The 20,608-nt window shown below is 42.3% G+C and overlaps 1 protein-coding gene across 4 annotated transcripts; it reads right to left on the reverse strand.

The window, feature by feature from the left end:
- Window positions 1–7,454: 7,454 nt before the first annotated feature.
- Window positions 7,455–16,022, reverse strand: LOC310850063 (sulfotransferase 2B1-like). 4 transcript variants are annotated; one of them, XM_083751150.1, is made up of 8 exons: window positions 14,930–16,022; window positions 14,334–14,479; window positions 12,992–13,115; window positions 11,533–11,741; window positions 10,998–11,124; window positions 10,202–10,296; window positions 8,456–8,636; window positions 7,455–7,669 (listed from the first exon to the last, which is right to left on the reverse strand). In XM_083751150.1, exons 4-8 carry the CDS (start codon window positions 11,728–11,730, stop codon window positions 7,560–7,562), a joined length of 711 nt encoding a protein of 236 aa, XP_083607276.1. In that variant the 5' UTR covers window positions 11,731–11,741; window positions 12,992–13,115; window positions 14,334–14,479; window positions 14,930–16,022; the 3' UTR covers window positions 7,455–7,559. The 4 variants fall into 4 exon arrangements, with proteins under 4 accessions (XP_083607276.1, XP_083607275.1, XP_083607274.1 ...); XM_083751149.1 differs by having other exon boundaries at window positions 11,533–12,142; window positions 12,967–13,115; window positions 14,930–15,867; XM_083751148.1 differs by lacking the exon at window positions 14,930–16,022 and having other exon boundaries at window positions 12,967–13,115; window positions 14,334–14,477.
- Between the last annotated feature and the right edge of the window lie 4,586 nt (window positions 16,023–20,608).

A 20,608-nucleotide genomic window follows, 5' to 3' on the forward strand; every position in this document is an offset into this window, starting at 1 on the left:
GCCGTAACCGCATAGTATACCAATCTGCGATCTTCCTTTTTTATCTCTTGTCCTAATATCCCTAGAAGAAAGATTTCTGGTTTCTTTATGAACGTGTACTTTAATATCTTCTTCAATTCAGTGTGTACTTTCTCCCAAAATTGTTTCACCCTTCGGCACTCCCACCACATATGGTAGAAGGAGCCCTCTATGTCTTTACATCTCCAGCACTTATTATCCACCTTATACATTTTTGATAATTTCATGGGTGTCAAGTACCACCTATAAAACATCTTCATGACGTTTTCCCTTATCGAAGTACACGCCGTAAAGTTTACCCCCTCCTTCCAAAGTTTCTCCCAATCCTCAAACTGTATACTATGACCTATATCCCTTGACCAATGGATCATCACCGATTTGACTTCCTCATCGCCTAAATTCCAGTCCAACAACATCCTATATATCTTAGATATAATTTTCACTTTATTGTTTATTATTTCTGTCTGGAATTTTGAGTCTTTATCTGCATAGCCTCTTTCTTTGATATCTCTACTAAACATCTGATTCACCTGATGGTGATGTAGCCAATCGTAAACATGTTCCTTTGTTTGCTCATACGGTTTTAGCTTCCATTTCCCTTCAACCTTAGTTAGTAGCTGATCATAAGTTGCCCAATTGCTTCTCATATTAATGGTTTTTGTACTCATTACTTCGAGAGGTGAAAGCCAATGTGGTGTTTTCGGCTCTAACAGATTTTGATATCTTTCCCAAACTTCGATTAGCGGCCCTCTAAAAATGTGATTCGCAAACCCCTTGTGTTCTTTCCTTTTGTTCTTCCATAAGTACGCGTGCCAGCCGAATCTATTATCGAAGCCCTCTAAGTCGAGCAGCTCCGTATTCACCAATTTTACCCATTCTTTTATCCAACATAGGCATGATGCCTCATAGTACAGTTTCAGATCCGGCAGGGCAAAGCCCCCTCTTTCCTTTACGTCTGTCAGTAATTTAAACTGAATTCTGGGTTTTTTGCCCTGCCATATGAATCTTGAGACTATCCTTTGCCATTCCTTAAAGATTCGACTCCCTTTGATTATAGGGATGGTCTGGAATAGAAACATCAACCTCGATAAGACATTCATCTTGATTACATTAATCCTTCCCCAGAGTGACAATTTTAGCCCTCCCCATTTCTCTAAATCTTTCTTTATTTCCTTCCACATCGGCTCATAATTATTTTTAAATAAGTCTATGTTTTTAGGTGTTAACCAGATGCCGAGATATTTGACTTTTTTGACCATCTCTATCTGCGATTGTTGTTGGATTGTTTCAATTATCTTTGGGTCCACGTTTTTTCCTATCATTTTCGTTTTTGTCTTGTTTAATTTAAAGCCTGCCACTTCTCCAAATTGTTCTATTTCCTTTAATATTTCCCCTATTGCCGTTGCTGGTTCTTCTGTCATTATTACTAAGTCGTCGGCGAAGGCTTTGGTCTTATAAACATTCTGTCCTACTGATACTCCTTTTATATTATCGTTTTGTCTTATTGAGTTCATAAGGACTTCTAACACAGTTATAAATAGTAACGGAGAAAGTGGACATCCTTGTCTTGTTCCCTTCTGTATCCTTATCTCCTCCGTCACCATATTGTTTATGATCAATTTGGCCTTCTGTTCTGTGTATATTGCTTTTACCCCATTAAAGAAATCGTTACCCACATCCATGTGTTCTAAGTTCTTCAACATAAAGTTCCATATCACGTTATCGAATGCCTTCTCGGCATCTACAAACACCATTATAGCTTGTTTGTCAATCCTAACAGACAGGTATTCTAGCATATTAATTATATTTCTTGTGTTGTCTCTCATCTGCCGACCTGGCAGGAATCCTGCCTGGTCCCTGTGAATAATTTCTGATAGCAAAATCTTCAGCCTTCTTGCCAGAATTCCTGCAAATATCTTATAATCTGTGTTTAGGAGTGAAATTGGTCTGTAATTTTTAACCTGGGTTGGATCTGCATCCTGTTTGGGGATAAACGTAATATATGCCTCTTTCCAGGTCTCTGGGGTTTCTCCTTTCTTTAAGATATTGTTCATAATCGTTTTTAGAGGTCCCACCAAAATAGATTTCATTTCCTTGTAGTAGCCGGCTGTGAATCCGTCAGGGCCTGGTGCCTTACCCCTCTTTAAATCTTTAATTGCCTCCTCTATTTCCTCATTTCCAATTGGTGTATTCAAACGTTGCTTTTCCTCTATTGAGATTTTTTGCACCCTTTTATCCTTCAAGAATCTCTCTATCCTCCTTAAACCAACTTTCTCTTGATCTTTATACAAATTCCTGTAATAGCTGAGGAATTCACTCTTAATTCCTTTGGGGTCGGTTCTTTCTACTCCCTCCACTGTTATTTTATTAATTACACCTTGCTCCTTCCTTTTTTTGATTTGCCAGGCAAGCCATTTGCCTGATTTATTCGCAAATTCAAAATTTTTTTGCCTTAGTTTTTTAATGTTCCACTCCACCTCTCTATTTATTATTATAGCAAACTGGGCTTGTAGAATCTTAATTCTTTCCTTCGCTTTTTGACAATTTGGTTTTTGTGATAGTTTTTGTTCGTTAACCATTATCTGTTTTAGAATTTCCTCTTTGTTTTTCTCTCTATTCCTATTTTTGATTGCATTCTGTTGGATAAAACACCCTCTTATTACAGCCTTACTCGCATCCCAGACAACGCTATCCTTTGTTCCTTTATCACCATTATCTTTAAAATAGTCTATCAGTTTTTTCTGTGCCTTTTCCACAACTTTCTGATCATCTAAAAGGTGGTCTTTTAATCTCCATCTGAAGGTTCTTGTCTCTAGGCTTTCCAGTTCCAGCTCTGTTGGGCTATGATCTGAAATTACTTTTGGTCTTATTTCTATTAATTTAACTCTTGGACACAGTTCCTTTGAGACCCATATCTGGTCTATGCGTGACAGCGATTGGTTAGGCTCAGAATGAAAGGTGAATTGTTTGTCAAACGGGTGTCTGAGACGCCAGATGTCCACCAGATTACAATTTTCTACCATGGAGAAGAAGGTTTTTGGTAACTTTCCTTCTTTGTTTGTTCCTTTTCTTTGTCTATCCATTTCTAGTGAAACAACCCCGTTCATATCCCCCATTAAAATTATTTTTTGGTCCACAAATTCCGTCAACTTCTCTTCCAATTTTTTAAAGAATTCCGTTTTACTACCATTTGGGGCGTATAGCCCCACTACCATCAGCTTTTCACCTTGCCAGTTAATACTGACCCCTATCATCCTCCCCTCTTCATCCTTGAATATTGTTTTAGCTTCTATATTATTTTTAACATACAGTACCACACCTCTTTTCTTTACCTTGTCTGAGGATTCAAATTCCTTTCCCAACCTTTTGTTAATTAACACTTTCCTATGCCTTCTAGCAACGTGCGTTTCCTGTAGACAGATAATGTCCAAATTTTTCTTTTTCAGATATTGCTCAATTTTATTCCTCTTATTTTTATCGTTCATCCCATTAATATTCCAGTTCCAAATTTTTAATCCCATGATGCTTAACTTTCCCTTCGGAAGTTAAGTTTTTGCCTGAGTTTTATTCAAATTCTCTTTTCCTTTAAGGATTCCCTGAGTCCTCCGCTTCCTCCTCTGCCTCTTTGCCCGATCTACTTCCTCCTTCCTCCTCCTCATCCCCTTCGCCTGAGTCTCCTGATGGGCCCCCCTCATCTCCTCCAGCCCCCGTTCCATTTACCTCCACTTTAAGTTCCTTATACTTCCTCAAGAACTTCCCGGTTTCTTCTTGACTTGACAACTTGTGCCTCTTACCTCTATATACAAATGATATCCCTTCCGGGAATTCTCATCTAAATTCGATCTTATTTCTTCTCAGTACCTGCACCAAGGATTTATAGTGATCTCTTCGTTTGAGTAGTCTGATCGGGACATCTTTAAAAATAATTATATAATTCCCATCTATATTCAACCTCTTTTCTCTATTCCTTTGAAGGATCCTATTTCTCATTTCTTTATCCTTGAATGTAATCAGACAATCACCTATAAGTTTCCTTCCTCTTGTTGTGTTAACGCGCATTCTGAATGCATTTTGTATATTATTGGCCATTTCCTCCGCTGGTAAACCCATCCATTCTGCTAACTCCATTGTCAATCTCTCTTTAATATTTTCATTTTGGGTCTCTGGCACAGCTCTAAATTTCAGATTAACCTCCCTCTGCCTCAGTTCATTCATCGCAATAATGTCCTTCATCTCTTCCTGAGCCTTATTTAAGTCCATCATTTCAGTTTTAATCCTTTCTTTATCCCTCTTAATATCCTTTAATTCTATCCTTGTCTTCTTTAACCCTTCCTCTGTAAGCTGCGTTCTCCTAAATATTTCTTTTATTTGGCCCTTAAGTTCGTTAACAGTCTCATCCATTTTTTTATCCATTTTCCCGATCCTGTTATCCACTTGCTCTAATTTATATTCTAAGTTGGCTTGGCTTTGTTTGATCTCTGTAAACATCTTCAAGATATCCGACTTAAAGTCTACTTCTTGCTTAGAGCCCCTCCTATCCCCAGGGGTCCCACCATTGGTTCCTTTTTTCCCTGTATGTGACATCTTAAATACTTATACACTTTTATCTCCCCTTGTCCCCGATAATTTCTCGCCCCCTGAGTTTGTTTCAGATGATTTCCTTTATACCGCCCACTTTGTCCGTTTTTGTAATACCCTCTTTCTTTCTTTAGTGTTACTGTTCAGAATTCCCAATTCTATATATATGTATTTTCCCAAAAGTCAGTATCGAAGTTTGTATATATAAAATCGATGTCAAGTTCTTACTGTACAGTCCTCTTCCTTCAAGGCGGAATGCTCCAATGTTGGGGGTTTGTCCCGCCTCCAATCAGGCTAGTCCATGTTCCATAGTAGATATACGGGGGGGGGTCTTAAAATAGGGGGTGGTGAATAGAAAAAGGAGGGGAGAAAAGGGCAGGGGGAGCGGAGGCCAGTCTCAGATCACACCAACCTCATTTTAACACAAGAGGCCGTCAAACCAATATACACTGACGCCAGTTCCCAACGAGTTCCCAAAGTGTTCCCAGGAGCTCCCAGAAGTTCAAAAACCCTAGTCTCCAACCAAGGGAAAAGAGATGGAGAACAATATGCGTATTAGCTCCAATATAGATATTATCACTGTCCTCTTTCTGCTTTTCACAAACTCATGCACAAAAAGTCTCAAATGGCGGCGGGGGTTTCTCTTCCGGCTTCATTCTCCTAAATTCTGACGCTAAGATAGAGAAACACCCCTTCTCCTCTTCACAACCTCCAGTTCACCAAAAACGCCAAGTCCTAATGCTTTGTCTCTGGCCCCCTTTCTTCCCTCTTCCTCTCCAGCGTACTTTTCCTTCTATTCGGCTTGTTTGGAGGGAGGAATACAGAAAGGGAAACAGCGTAACCGCTGAGGCAACTCCCTTTCTCTTTTCCCCGCACTGGCGTCTTTCCGCGTCTAAATTGATTTCGGCTATCAGCTGAACTCCGTTTGTTTCTCTTTACTCCCTCCGAGGCTTCCTTGTTCCTTTTATCTTAATTACAAAGTTGCAAGTGTCGGAGTTCTTTGTTCTGAGAGCGTACTGCTCTCCCTGCAAGCTCAGGGCTTCGCTATCTGAAGGTGAGTAATGGCTCCCCCTCGACCGCTAGACCTCTCCGCCCACGCTCTTCGCCTCTTCCGAGGTTACCTGGCAGCCGGTTTGGTCTTTCTCTGGCCGTGCCGGGGACTAGACTCTCTGAACACCCTTCAAGAGAGTTTTGGGGGGTCTCCGCGCCCTAGAGTTGCCCCCAATCCTTCAAAATAGCTCGAGTTCTCCCTCCCGGTGAGAACCCTGCTTGCACTGAGATCGCAGCAGCCGGAAGCCATGACTGGGGTGCTTTTTATAACGTGTAGGATACACGACTCACATAATTTTCCACAGCACCCCTCCTTGCTTTGCCATAAACCACCACCCCTCCACTTCCACTTGATAAGCAGTCTGGAATACTTTTGCACATGAAATTTCCTACTTGCTTGTTAGATTGGAGGCTGATCTGCCTTCTCTTGCAGTTGGCCAGTTCCCACTTGGTGCTCGTGATAAAAGAATGTTCCACAGCTTGTTTGGATATGTTGTAATAAGTTACATGAGCAGATAACAAAAGTCCCTGAATTCTGTGCTTATGCAAGAGGCGGGAGCCTAGGTAACACATTTTACAGATGGGAGTTATTTTCCTGTTGGGCTTAAGGCCTGACTTCATCACTGCTGCTTTGGCACTGTAGCATAGGAGTCAACTCCTAGGGAGCAACATCACTTCGGGCCCTCAATAATATTTGAGGGGGCCCAAGCCCCTCAAAGTTGATGTTCATTGCCAATTAAATGGTGCACTTGTGCCACATCTTGTGATCGATTATGCGAGGAGAGGCTTATCTGCTCCCCAATCCCATATTTTATTCAAGTTGGCATTCTTGCACTAAAGTGATATTTTTCTCACACTGTGAGAAGCCCTTCACCTGGACAAAAGGAAAACATTAGGTGGTTGATTGCTAGGAAGCAAGCCTTACTCAGGGTGATTCAGATTGCTGTGTAAATATCCGTAGGACTGCATTGTAAAGTGACAGACTCTATGTACATTTATTATTGAACTCTGTGGATTTTGCTTCTGAATAAACACACAAGGTAAGAATGAAAGCCTTGGCCTTCATGGCTGATTGCAGCCCTCCACACCTCTCTTATCTGGCCCTTGGGATTCCTCTGGCCATTCCCCCTTTCCCTAGGCTGCATCTTTCACCATCACTGAGCTTCCTCTGTGTGCTTCTGCCTGGCTGTGAGGTGCTCCTTCACTCTGATAATGCCTCTTGCTTCCCTGGATGGAGAGCTGAATGGAAAAATTGCAGGGCGATCCTGTACAGTACAGGGCAAAATGCAGAGTTTCTCAATAGAGCTGAGTGGGATGTGCTGGAACAGCAACACAGGTGGGGTGTTGTAAGAGATGAGCCCCTGGAGAAATACGATGCAGAGAAGTAGGGCAGTCGGGAGCCATGATATGACACTGTAGCAGCAAAATTGATTGCATTCTCTCACCCCAGACACCACTTCTGGGCCTGAGGAGCTAGGGCAGCAGTTGCTGGCCTCAGAACACACCAAAGTGGCTGTGAAAGATACAGCACACAGAACGATTCCTGCCACCCTCCAGAGGAGAAAGAGATAGGAAGAGATGGACTTGAAGGAGTGATTTTCCATCATTGACCTTACCACTTCAGATCCAAGGAAACTGGTCGTACAAGAGTATGCTGATAACCCACTTCCTACCTTCCAAGGAAATGATCAGAGTATCAGCCTTGCTGATAAACGTCAGGGAGCCAAGAGAGACATTTTAATGCATTCCAGTAGGTGTTGAGAGACCAGAAGCTTAATAATAATAATAATAACAAGGAGGCACAAAAGTAACGATCACAATAAAACCATTCAATTTCTGTTCAAAAATACCAGAACCACTAGAGACATAAAAGCATGAGACTAAGAAAAGCAGCAGGAATAATTTGACATTCTTCAATCCCATGGAAATGTCATGCGCAGACCCTGCATGTTCTCACGATAAACACGGTCAAAGTGTTCATTCTGTGCCACGGTCAGGTGGTTCTTCCAGTCCCCACAGATACCTGGAACAACACAAGAGGGTGTGAAACCACTTGGTAACCACAAAAAAAGATCCACTAAAATTACTTCAACTAAACTCAGGACCCCATTTCATCTTGCTCAGGACTTGCCCTTCCACTGGATGAAGCAAGGCAGCTGCCTCAGGTGGCTTTTTTTTAGGAATAGCAGGACCTCCTCCCTGGCTGTTCTTCCCAGGCCCTCCCTCAACTGGTACCCCAGGAGTAGTCATGCTTCCATGTCAATGGCCTAGACTTACTTAACTGCATCTTCCGAAAGCTTCACAAGTAAGAATGGGCAAATCTGTCAATTTTAGTTTTTCTCCTTTTCTCTCTTTTTTCAAATCTTAAATAACTGATGCTTCACATGTAAGATTCACCTTCTGTTGTGTCGACAGGGCGGTCTCTCCCCTTACCTGGCCAATCCCCTGGCAATGCCTCCCCAGGCAGGTATCTAGCCTGGGGAGGGTGAAGCCAGCCTACATTATGTTAGCAGTTTCATTTTTGCACTGATCAGTTGTGCAGAAAATATCACACAAATTTCAGAGAAGTGTGAATTTCAAAGAACTGTTGAGTTTCAATACAGGAAAGTGTGAGGTAAATGTGAACTGAATCAAATTTCTTCCCCACCACTACTCTCTCTCTCTCTCTCTCTCTCTCTCTCTCTCTCTCATTCTCTCTCTCTCTCTCTCTCTCTCTCTCTCTCTCTCTCTCTTACACACAGACACACAGACACACTTTTCATAGGCTGCACAAGCCATGGCCTTTGTTTACCACAGGGTATTTTGTTACCTTTCCTCATGAGCTTTCCTTTTGTGTGATCAAAATATGTATCTGGAAATTGAGTAAAGTTGGACATGTTGTTGTCTTTCATCTTGTGGAAGGAGGCATTTTCCACCACAGAGTCAATTTGCTGACTGTTCAGCTCTTTACCAATAAAATGACAAATCCTCTTCACACTTCCTCGTAGGTCCTGCAGAAGGAAAAGGCAAATGACTGGCTTCTCATATTTACACTGCCACAGGGAGATCTGCCCTTTGAGAATACAGAGGCCATTCTTGCAGGAAGCATTTAGCAAGAATGATTCAAGGCTACCTCAAATTTAGTACAGGACCCAGGGAATACTGGAGACAGCATTAAATTTGAAGATGTTGAATTAAGTACAGAACAGCAGATTGTAGGCTACACCTGGTCTGTTGTAGAACAAAGGAATGCCACCGCGCATGTAATATCAAGCTCTTTGGCCTTAAGTCATTTTTATTTTATTTTAAATATATTGGAGGAGAAGAAAGGAACTCTGAACTCAAAATAGAAATGTTGGAGAAATCAATTGAAAATGGACTATCAAACTGTTTATTCCATCTGCTCATTCAAACTCCCTCCGTAGCACAGACTTGCTGTGAGCACTATTCACCTTAGTTCTCTACAAAGGACACTTTCCTTTTTTAACACACATACTTTGTATATAAATAGATACATAAATTTCCTTGAAGTATGTTGCTAGTATATTAACTGATGCATAAAGGTGCCTCATCGGAAGTGTTATTATGTGTTTAAAGGATTGTGCTGCAATCCTAACCATGTCTACTCAGAAGCAAATCCCACAGAATTCAGAGATACTCATCCACAGGTATATGGTTTTAGGGGGCAGATTAAGGATAAAATCCTATCGTGATTTTTTCCCCTATAACATTTTAAAGACCAAAGGAACACATCAAATATTATTGTTCTTTTCACAAGGAAATAAATAATCTCTTCTGAAAATCACTAGTGTTATTACTGCTTCACAGATTATTATTTTTTTAAAGAGGGGAGAACCATCTGGATTTGACTGCCCATTTTTACCACCTTAAATGTTTCTTTCAATAGTGAAATTAAATTTTAAAATCCTTTACATCTCCACCACCAAGTTTTCTGCACTTACAGCATAACTAAACTGCCCCTCCTGACGTGAGAGAAACAAGACAGGATAGCAACTTTATAATGAATTGTGAAATCAAGGAAGCAAGAATTGCTTCAATCCTAATTCCACTTACTTGGTGGTGAGCTCCACTGAATTCAATAGGACTTACTTCTGAAAGGGCATGTTTAGGTTTGCAGTGACAGGTGGATTTGTGATGGACCATTGGTCACACCATGAGCTTTGTCTCTAAGGTGTCCCAAGTCTCTTGGCTAAGAGGGCTACCTGTTTCATTAATTTTGAAAGGGAACATGCAGGGAAGATGAATTGATTTGCAAATATCTGTAGATAGCTGTGATGGTAGTGTGTATTAAAAATGCATATATTTCTGAATCACCAAACAATGAAACAGAGCATAGACTTATACAGAACTAATCAACTGCAGCTGGACAGAAAGCACCAGATAAAAGTGAGAATTACTTGGGAATTTGTACCTCTCTAACTCAGAATCACCTTGCCAATTGTAGAAGACTTTTTCAGAACAAAACATAAAATAAAATGGCAAAATAATATGTCACATGACATAAAGTTGGAGACACAACCTGGAAGTGTGAATATTGTCAAGGTTGGGCCAATACCTGCTGTAGTTCTTCATAGGTGATGATGAAGAAGTTGGATCTGTCCTTCATCTCCATCCAGCTTTTCACATGCTCAAACCAGGAACCATAAGACACTTGAAGAGCAAAGTGTAAAGAGCAAAGTAAACAGTGTCAGAGGCAAGAGGAAAGACATAAAGGATACACCAGTCAGGAACCTACAAAGGGCCTTTATTCACCCAATCAGGTAAAAGGTAGGTCCAGTCAAAGGCAACTATGGGGTGTGGCACTTATCTTGCTTCAGGCTGAGGGAGCTGGCGTTTGTCCACGGACAGCTTTCTGGGTCATGCAGCTAGCATGACTAAACCACTTCTGGTGTAACAGGACACCATAACGGAAGCCAGAGTACCCGGAAACACCGTTTACCTTCCCACCACAGTGGCACCTTTTTACAGAAGCAGGGAACTTTCAATAACACCCAGATACAACTAAGCCTAGTACCACCTAGCGACTGGGTTGTCTAATGATTCTATTTACATAGACAAGAGATCTAATAATGTATACGACACTAGAGCCAGGGATTCATAATATCCTCTCCCTACATTTTGCAGCCATTCCAATTCCCCTTTTAATGACATTCATTACTTTTTAAAAGAAAATGAGGTGAGTACTGCGAGACCTTTTCCCATCCTATCCCCTCCCCACCTATCTCACTGGGAATTGTACTTCTCTGATACAATGAAAGGAAATGAGAGGAAAGGGCAGGAAAGAGCCTTGATAACATAGTGAACAGTGAGGTAGAACAAATGAGAGGGGCTGATTTCCCCCTTTTCCCTACCACTCCCACTCAGGAACGCCTTCATGTACTCTTCCAAAGTTCCAGGGTCCTTCACTATTTTTAAGCCCTTGCTGAAATGATAGTATGAGATCATCACATCTTTGGGATTACGCACAGTATAGATAACCTGGAAGAGAGGGAGGGGACATATTTAGGGAAGGCAACAGAAGCAGCCCTAACTAGAGACAGACCGAGGCAGCTTAGGTGGGTCTCATGAAAAGGAAGCAAAGTCTTTGTTGTTTAATTTACTGTTGTTTTATTTGTTTCTTTATTTGTTTATTAAATTTGTATACCATCCTTATACCCCCAGAAGCTAGTAGGAATTAGTGTTTGGTGATGTGTGTTTTCTGCCACACCTCAGGCAGCAAATTGTCTTCCTACATCCTTGATTTGGGCAGGGGTTATCTCCCCACCCTTTTTGGGTCAGATACTTGTCTTGACTAGGGCCATAGGTGGAGTGTTTGAAACACTGAGCAGGTCATTCTGCCTTACAGAGCCAAAAGAAGATTTGATGTGTCAATTGTTCCTCTCTTACCTTGGCCTTGGAGTGCAGGAAGGACTTGGGGAAAATGTGGAATGGCAGGTGAGATACCAGGAGCCTGGCTGCAGGATATTTCAAGGCAAGCTGTAGGCCCGAAATACTGTCAATCCAAGGTATCCGTTCCCATGCTGGTAAACTCTGAACCCAGGAGGGGTCCCCATCACGCCAGATTAAGCACAGGATCTCCTGCATCCAATGGGTACCTAGAGGAATATTAGGTAGTCTTCTCAACCCCTCTTGATTCTGCAATAAACACATTTCCTTTATCTTGTTCCCTCTCCCCTTCCATGGCTCAATAGAACCAGTATGCCCCATGCAAAATCAATTGAAAGGATCAGAAAAAACTGGAATGATTTTTTTGTGAACAGCAAGTTACTCAGCACCCTCCTACGCAGGAAAGATTCCTGTCTAGTTTAAAAAATTCATGTCTAGTTTAACATGGTGAACCAAACTGAATGAACTATTTTGATGAGGGTGTAGCCAGTGAGGATATTAGCAGTGTGACTAATCTATAGCAGACATATTACTTAGCTTTCTATATACAGTCAGCATTCAAGAATGACTTGTTGCTCACACCTGCAGGAGGCACATCTCTAGAATCTTCCTGTTAAAATATAGCAGAACAGCTTTATACTTGGCCAAACATGTGATCCAGCTATTCCAGTATTGAAGAACAGATATTCTGCAAGAGGGCATAATTAAGCCTCAGATTCTTTAGGTGGCCCTCAATTTAAAGGAGAATACCACCTGATTTTGCTGCATCCAGTGATAAGAACATTGTCTGCTTAATCAGGAATCCAAAACAGCTTTATACTGAGGGGGGCGGGGAGGGATGAGGGGAGAGAAAATGGGAAACGAAATTATTGATTAAAGTTAGCTGTAGAAGTTTTGGATGGACTATCTGAAATTCTTGGACCTGTTTTCCTTAAACATCTTTCTCTTAAGCAAGAGTGTATCTTCCTGATCTTTTTATAGGTCAGCTATACCTTAATTGTTGAGGTACCTCCAAGTAGGGAGGTTTAGCATGGTGGTGTTAATAGAGTCCCCATTTCCAGGGTCTGTGTATCTAGAAAAACAAAAATCTATGATGAAAGCCACCCGCTTAGCTGTCCAGTGTTTTGAATCACGAGTTTAAGATGCATTTGTCAGTTGCATGGCACTCCTGGTAGAGTGGAATGTTACACACAGCCTTTAGACATGACAGAACCATAATAATTGGTTTTAAATGAAACTTTAATTTCTTGATCTGACTTGTCAAAAAAGAAAAGGTGTGTCTTAACATACAAAGACTGTAGGAGATATGAAGCATCAAAAATGGATGCAGGGAGAGATTAGCTATTTTATTGTTTAATGTTTCTGAAATAGGACATCATCATCTTTGAAACACCATTTACTCCAAGTTTAAAATTACCTAAGTGCACCACTAACCTGACTTGGGGTAAGTGACACTCACTATATCATCATCCAACATTTGGAATTCATTTTCAACATAGCGGAGCGTTTCCTCTGAGTAGTAGTCCACTACAGGTAAACTGATTCCCTTGTATGTGAAAGAAGTCATTGATGACACTGAAAAACTGTAAAGATGTTATCATCACCATCACCATCATTAATTAAATTTGTATACAGCCAAAGATAACAGTGTGGTTCGCCACACAAAAATACAAAATACACAATAAAGCAAAAACAAAGCAGTAACCCCCTCTCACAAACACATTATTATTATTCATTAGAACATATTTATCAAGATATATGAGAGAGTGAGTTTTGATGCCACATCCTTTGGGACCTTCAGGTAGGGCCCCCTCACCTTTCGCATTGGGCAGCGTTGTGGCTGGCCATCTGGGCCCTTGCAATGACCCGGCTCGTGGGCATAGGATTGAGACCCCCTTCTGCGCCTGCCCCAGATGCGTCACACCTGCTCGGCCAGTCTATGCCGGTGGGGGATGTGACCACAGGTGTTTTAAACTGCTTCGCGGCCGGGGGCTTCCTTCTCTCGCCTCCTCGCCGGGTCTCCCAACCCTACCGCCCTCTTTTCAATCTTTGGTATGCATGACCTTGCTATGGACAAATGTCAGCCGACTTATTGTTGGGACCGGGTAGGAATATTTCCACTTGTAATTGCTTGTAAATACACATGTAATTGCTTGTGGACTAACTCTCACACTATGGCCATGGAATCAGAGTTTAAATGGCTATTTCCCCAAAGCCACAAACACAGCAAAAATATGCATTAACTTATGGTCCTGTTACATTCCAAGAGCCTGAGAATTTGCATCAGGACCCCCCAAAGAATAAGTGTAAAAAAGTGAGGGCTTTTATGAACCAAAGAGGTATACATTTGGCTCTATGGGACTTGGAGGTTCTGAGTAACAATAAACCTTTGAAACAACCACCCTCCTTTTATAGCCCCCAACCCACCTTAGAATTCAGCCTGTACCATACTTACAACCACTGGCTGCTTCCAATCTTTCCTTCTTCTGGTCTCTTCCTTTCCCTTGCCCTGCCAGCAGTATGTCATGCGAGATGAACTTGCTGCTCAAGGTGCTGTTTGATACTCAGTTCCTGATTCACAACTTTTCATTCTGCTCTGTGAAACATTCCCAGATGAGCTTATGTAGTAGCAAAGCAAACATGGGGGGGGGGGACCCAGGCCTTTGGCCGATTGAACATTATATGGCCTTTAAAATGTGTTTGTGGCAGGGGAGGTATTGGTTTGTTTTTGCTTTATGATGTGTTTATAGCTCTAAAGTATCCTCCAACCCACCTTAGAATTCAGCCTGTAACAAACTTACAACCACTGGCTGCTTCTGATCTTTCCTTCTCCTGGTCTCTTCCTTTCCCTTGTTCTGCCAGCAGTATGGCAAGGTGAAATGAAGAATATTCACAATGACCTTTTACATTCAGTTAATGATTTACAGCATTTTATTCTTCTCTGTGGCTGAAAACATCCCAAAGGAAGCTTACATTGGAACAAAGCCGACAGACCCTATCTAAAAGACACAACTCCAAAGGAAAAGGGAATGGACAGGCAGGATGAAGAAACAAAATTCAAGTGCCAGTTCAAGAGCAAAATGAGGCACTGGAGTGTCCCATCTCTCCCTCTGCCGCAGCCAATTATAGAATTTATTTGATTTAGCATTTAATTTTAAATCCGTGCATGTTACAATCTGGAAATCAGACAGAGGGGAATCAGGCAATCATTCTTTAAGGAAAGAAAAGGGAGCCTGACAGAAGGAAGCAGGAATTGTCTTCCTAGGTATACACGGAGTTTTCTTGAGGACTTTGCCATCTCACACAGGAAACCTCTACATAAAGTCCAGAAGAACAAACTAGGATTGACAATTACAAAGAACACCCCTCCGCCGCCACCTAAAGGTGGTTTTCATACATTGCATCATGACACATAATCTGAGAGGTTGTTTGCGGACAATGCAGCCTTGGCAGAGCACATTCAGGGAAGCTCCACAAAAACTCATCAACCGCTTTGTCCAAGCCTGCATGAAGTTTGGACTTGTCACCAGCCTGATGGAGACCAACACCTTGGGTCGGGATGTCGCCAGCACTCCATGCATCTGCATTGGTGGCTACAAACTTGAGGCAGTAGACCATTTTGTCCACCTAGGTTCCACCATAACCAGGAATCTCTCCATTGTTACTTAGCCAGACAAGCCTAACGGCAGCTCTGGCAACGGCTCACCTCTCCAGAAGGGTGTGGGACGGAGAATGTGGTGCCTTCAATACCTCCAGTACCAAGATGAAGATCAGGAGGATTTTGGGTACCAAATGGCAGGACAGAATTCCAAACAAAGATGTGCTCTCCCAAGCCCACATTCCCATTGTGCTTGCACTTTCTCTCTCGGTGATGTCTACACTGGCTTGGTCGTGTGTCCCACAGAAGGGAAGATGGAAGGATCTCTATTGCGGTTATAGAGAGAAAGAAAGTTATCTAATGCTGTCTCTTCTCCAGTGTTCGAGGAACTGCAGCCATTACAGTCAAGCCATTCGTGCATAAAACAAAATGGAGAATGCATTAAGATACCTCCCATGTGACCAGAGTTAACCTAACGCACGAGAGTTACTGGGGAACATTCCAGAATTAAACACGTAGCATTTAAGCATTTCCAATTTCAGTCAGTTAAAATCACTGTATTTGACACTGCTCCCCTGTACACCTGCTCCTCTCTGGCCTCCTTTCCCATACCCAGCCACTGCCTTCAGCATGCCAGGGCACTCTCAGGCTGCCTCCAGTCACCTCAGGCAGTGATGGAGGAGGAAGCAGCTGCAGGGGGTGCGGAGGAGGTGGCAGGATGGAAGCCATTTTGTTTTGCCTCAAGTAGCAAAATGCCCCGGGGCAGCCCTGCACCCTATGCACACAACCCAATATCCCAACTGTCAGTTATCACGCTACGAAACAGTGCTCAATATTTCAACTTCTTCCCATACTGAAGAATTGCGACCATCAGAAACTTGTCCCTTAATTATTTCTGGGGAGCAAATGGAGGGAGGGGGGTGAAATTGTATTGTTGCACATGCTCAGTAGAGAGTTGAAGCCTGCGGCATCTGCCATTAAGGGCAGTAAACTCGCTGTGGAAAAAGAGGAGGTGGGACTTTGCAGCCTTCCTCCTGTAAAGTTCCGAAGCCTTTCAGACCAGGTAAGTAGACATAGGTTTTCTTGCAGAATTTGAAAGCATTTAGGAAGTGCTCCCCCTCAAGATATCCATTCCTCATCTGTTTATGGTGTTCTGTTTGCTTATAGAGGGCCTGTAAATTTCATTCCCCACAGTGAGCAGTTGGCACCGGCAGCCATTCTGAAGGCTAAACATGAGGCATCTGATCAAGGCCTGTATTTTAAAATTAGCTTAAAGATATATTTGCAAATGTTTGTATGTTTTATGCCAGGCAGAAACCAGCTGGCTAAGTACTTTGGCAGTTGTTTATCTTCCTGCTCTCCTGAACAAGGGCCCCCCTGATTTATAGCAGTAGCAGGAGACAAGTTTCTCAAAGTTGTAAAAGGGAATTACAGGCTGGGAGCAAATGTTACACTGACCCTACATATTACAGAATACAATCAAGCTGCAAAAACACTAATTAAGAGTTGGTAAATAGTAAGATTTATTGTTTAACAGAAAATAATACCATGTGCCTCCCATCAGACTCTAGCCATATTTTCCTAAGGTTTAAGGTATACTGAGAGAGTTAAAGGGCAATAAATTTTGGGAAGAGCTAATGGGAAAAGCAGCTGGCTGGGAAAGGGGGGTGTAAACTGAAGAGGCTTCTTTTGAAGCTGTTTTTACTGAGTTCCTTTTTTACTTTGCAAAGGCCTTTTCTTTTAAAAAGCTATCTATGTTATGTATGAGATTTGTTGGCTTAATGTAATTATGCAAAGGATTTAGAAAGTAAGAAATGTTAGATTCTTATGTTAGATTCTTATTTCATTGATGGTGTGTGAGAATGTGAACCCAAGATCTCTGTTTAGATAGAATTTAATACCATGAGCCATTTGTTTTAGCCATTTGTTTTGGAATGCAGGGGCAACAGGGGCAAAAGGTGATCTGGTAATTAAGGTGCCTTGTCGAGGCAAATGTAAGATATATGGCTACTTGTCTGCCATTTATGGATAGAAGGAAATATAGCTCTTTGTCTCCCATAAAAGGTAATAGGAAATGGGTGTATCTTTTATTATTGGTTCTAGGAAACAGCCAATAGGAATTTCAACCAGGCTGATTGGACAGAGGCAGCCAAAGGAGGAGCAAGGGGGCTGGGCTGAGGAAATATAAGTGCTGGCCATCAGGGCTGGAGGGGGCAGAGCTTTGGTAACCATATACCACTGTGCTTATCATTTATTTGTCTGACAAATAAATTATTATTTTAATTTCTCTATTGCTGCGTTGAATATTTCATTCCAGCTAAGCGTTAACCACAAGCAGGGTGCTACAACCATAGATAGCATCTAACTAAGAGATGTTAATGTGTCCACTGTAACTCCCCACCCACCCCTCAAAAAAAAGAAAACAGCCCAATGAATTTAGTGAATGCTGATTGGAAATGGTTGTGGCAGAAAGCTTTCCTCGGTTGTTGTTCTTATTAAACATTTTATAGCTGGGGGAGGCCGGCTGCATATTAATCTGTGTGGTTACAGAGGAGCATGTTACTGTTTTTACTTCATTTTTCTACTACACACACACAAATGTTCTTATTCCAATCCAATGTGTTTAGCATCATGACAGTGGAAGCAAATTCTGTTTAATTACTGTAGTCAAGTTGGTGCTATGCTTTAAGTGAGTCTAAAATATGAACCTGGGCGTGCTGAGGGGATTCCCCTTTTTTAAATAAAAAATGTGGATTTTCTTAATTTTGAAAAGTGTTATTTTATTTTATTTTTAAAGTGTTTTGGTGTTTATATCAGAGTTAGCAATGTTTTGGCGTTTTTCTGTTTAGGTTTTTGCTGTAAAATATCCGGAATGTAGAAACAGCTGTAAAACATGAAAGAGCAGATGGGAACTTTATAAGTAAACCCCAAATCGTTACAGTCATACCTCGGGTTGCGAACGTGATCCGTGAGGGAGGTACATTCGCAACCTGCAGCGTTCGCAGCCTGAAGCGCCATGTCTGCACATGCACGTGATGGGATTTGGCACTTCTGCGCATGCACATGATGTCATTTTGCACTTCTGCGCATGCGCGAGCACCAAAACCCGGAACGTGCCCGTTCCGGTACTTCCAGGTTCGGTGCAGTCTGCAATCCGAAAACGTGCAACCCACAGTGTTTGTAACCCGAGGTATGACTGTATTGCTTTCAGGTTGCAGTTAGGCCCTAATGGAACTGTGGTGCCACCCACACCCGCCATGCAGTTGCCAGAGCCTACTATGCAAAATTTCTTGCCACCTATCAGGACTAGATGGCAGGAATCTCACTCCCACCTAGCTGCAGAGGCATTGTGACTCCTCAGCATGGCTACACCTGAAGTTCCTTCGCCTTCAACCCTTTCTGTGCTGGGAAAGAGAAGCAGAGCGGGGTGTTGAGGGAATGGTGTGGGAGAAGGAAAGCAGGGCCAGGAGCTGTGGATACTTCTGAGTGGGGGGGGATAAAATCTAGTTCACATTCAAAGGTGAACCTACCTAATCCACACTTTCCAAAACAATATGCAAACTTAAATAAAGCAATTCTTCAAAATTCAGCGTTCGCCAACTTTTGCAATGAAGTTCGCCGGTGACGTAACGTATACAAAAATGCATATACTTGGGTAAACTGTGCATGAAATAACTTACACTACTGTTTTTTGTTCAGTAATTTTATTTGCAAAAATGTGTATATTAAGGGAACTTGCATACAAATATGTATAGTAGAAATTTTAAACAAAATGCTTATGAATTTGCATGAGGACTTAAAAAAATTACGAACGGAATTGTGATAGATCAAAAACTGAATTTAAGATTGGGGAAATGAGGAACTGACAACAGATTCACACATCCCTACTTCTGAGTATAGGATTGCATGGTAAAACTGCCATTCTAAACACACTTAAAATTCAGATAAATGGGGCTAGGATTCCACACTTCCCAAGGAATATATCCCACTGAAAACAGTGGGAGTTACTTCTTACATGTCGGACTTCCTCATATGTTTCTTGTTCCTTCTGTAAGTCATCCCCTCGGTGTTCTTGCTTCATGCAGTCATAACTCATCGCTCTTGACAGAGGCAGGAGCTCACCTTGGTTTATTTGCCTTAGGATCTCATCAGTGACACCCAGGGGAAGTTAGGGGTTGGTTTCCATATCATAATGTGACTTTTGATTCTGGTGAAGCTGTTAGGGTTCCAAGGGGTTGCTCGAGAGTAAGCAGGCAAATGCCTCCCTGCTCGGCTGTGAAGCCTTGCTTTTGATACCAAAATAAACTTTATCTATCCAGAGCACCACTCTCCTGTGGCTGGCTCATTCACTGGCAGAATCCGTGAGTGGGCGGTCCTTAAACCTTCCCCAGCAAAGTAGTTTATTGACGCCCAGTCTGCGCCTCCCCTCTCGGCACAAGGAGGACGTGGGTAACGGAGGACCTCTACCCTCCCCGCTTTGCCCAGGCAAGGTGTCCTGGCACCGCCTCGCCTCCTCCAAGCCCTGAAACTCCTCTCCACTGGAGGCGTGGTTACTCTCCTCCGCTGAGGAGGAGCTGCTTCCCACGATCTATGGGGGCTCTCTGTAATCCATCCGGCTTTTCCCCTCTCCCCCCTTAGCTGATGGCAGTTCCCTGACAGAAGCCATGTATCAACCTCTCACTGGAGATAATGTACATGCAGGTTCTGCTAGCCCAGCATTCGTTGTAAGAAAGTTCACTTACCCAAAGACAAGGAATTAGTACCCACTATATTCACCACAGATTCAGATATCCAAACCTGTGCGTAGCATGGTAAAGAAATGAGCAGCCTTCGACAAGCCTTACTTTTTGTGTTTTGCTGGTCTGTGGCAGCTGTTTTGCCAGAAACCATGGTGGGAGGGAAGGTTAGAAATCAGACAAATGAAAGGTCATTTTTTCCTTCCTTGTTTGCTTTTTGCATGGATTTTCTCTCTCCCCCCCCCCCCATCATTTTGGGATAAAATCCTGCAGTTGGGAATGCATTACAAATCTCCCCATAGGAATAAATGGAAATTGTCGACTTGTTACGTGAACACTTGCCTAACAATTTCTTGAGAACACACGGCAGTTGGATAGCAAGACCTGGAAGTACTGTACTCATAGCGAGTCTATTACACAAAAGGCATCCCATCAGCAACTGGACAGGAGTGAAGACTGGTGTGTTCTAGAGGTTTGAGGGGACCAGGTGGGGATCTGCACCATCTTGCAGTGGCCTTTTCACCCCCACCCCCGCATCTTGCGTTAAGCTAGGCCATTAGATGGAGTACAGATTTGGGATTGTGTGAGTCATTATGGTGCCCCATTCTCTGGCAAATTGATGCACCCTGTTACTTGCAAAAAGGCAAAACCTGCTTTCAGCTTTGCCGTTACAGTGGAGACAGCATGTGTTAAAAGAAAACACACCTGTAAAAAAAATAAAGAACAACTATTCCATTCCTGA

Source organism: Podarcis gaigeae, assembly GCF_964106915.1.
Source record: "Podarcis gaigeae genome assembly, chromosome: 8".
NCBI lineage: Eukaryota > Metazoa > Chordata > Lepidosauria > Squamata > Lacertidae > Podarcis > Podarcis gaigeae.

Bases quoted from the DNA above. Each gene is read 5' to 3' on its own strand.
- LOC310850063 (XM_083751148.1), bottom strand. From the start codon at position 13,099: ATGACTTCTTTCACATACAAGGGAATCAGTTTACCTGTAGTGGACTAC. The intron at 11,125-11,532 runs GTAAGAGAGGAA...CCTCTCTTCCAG, and splicing joins TCCTGCACTCCAAGGCCAAG to GTTATCTATACTGTGCGTAA. The intron at 10,297-10,997 runs GTAGGGAAAAGG...TTGCTCTTCAAG, and splicing joins GGCGTTCCTGAGTGGGAGTG to TGTCTTATGGTTCCTGGTTT.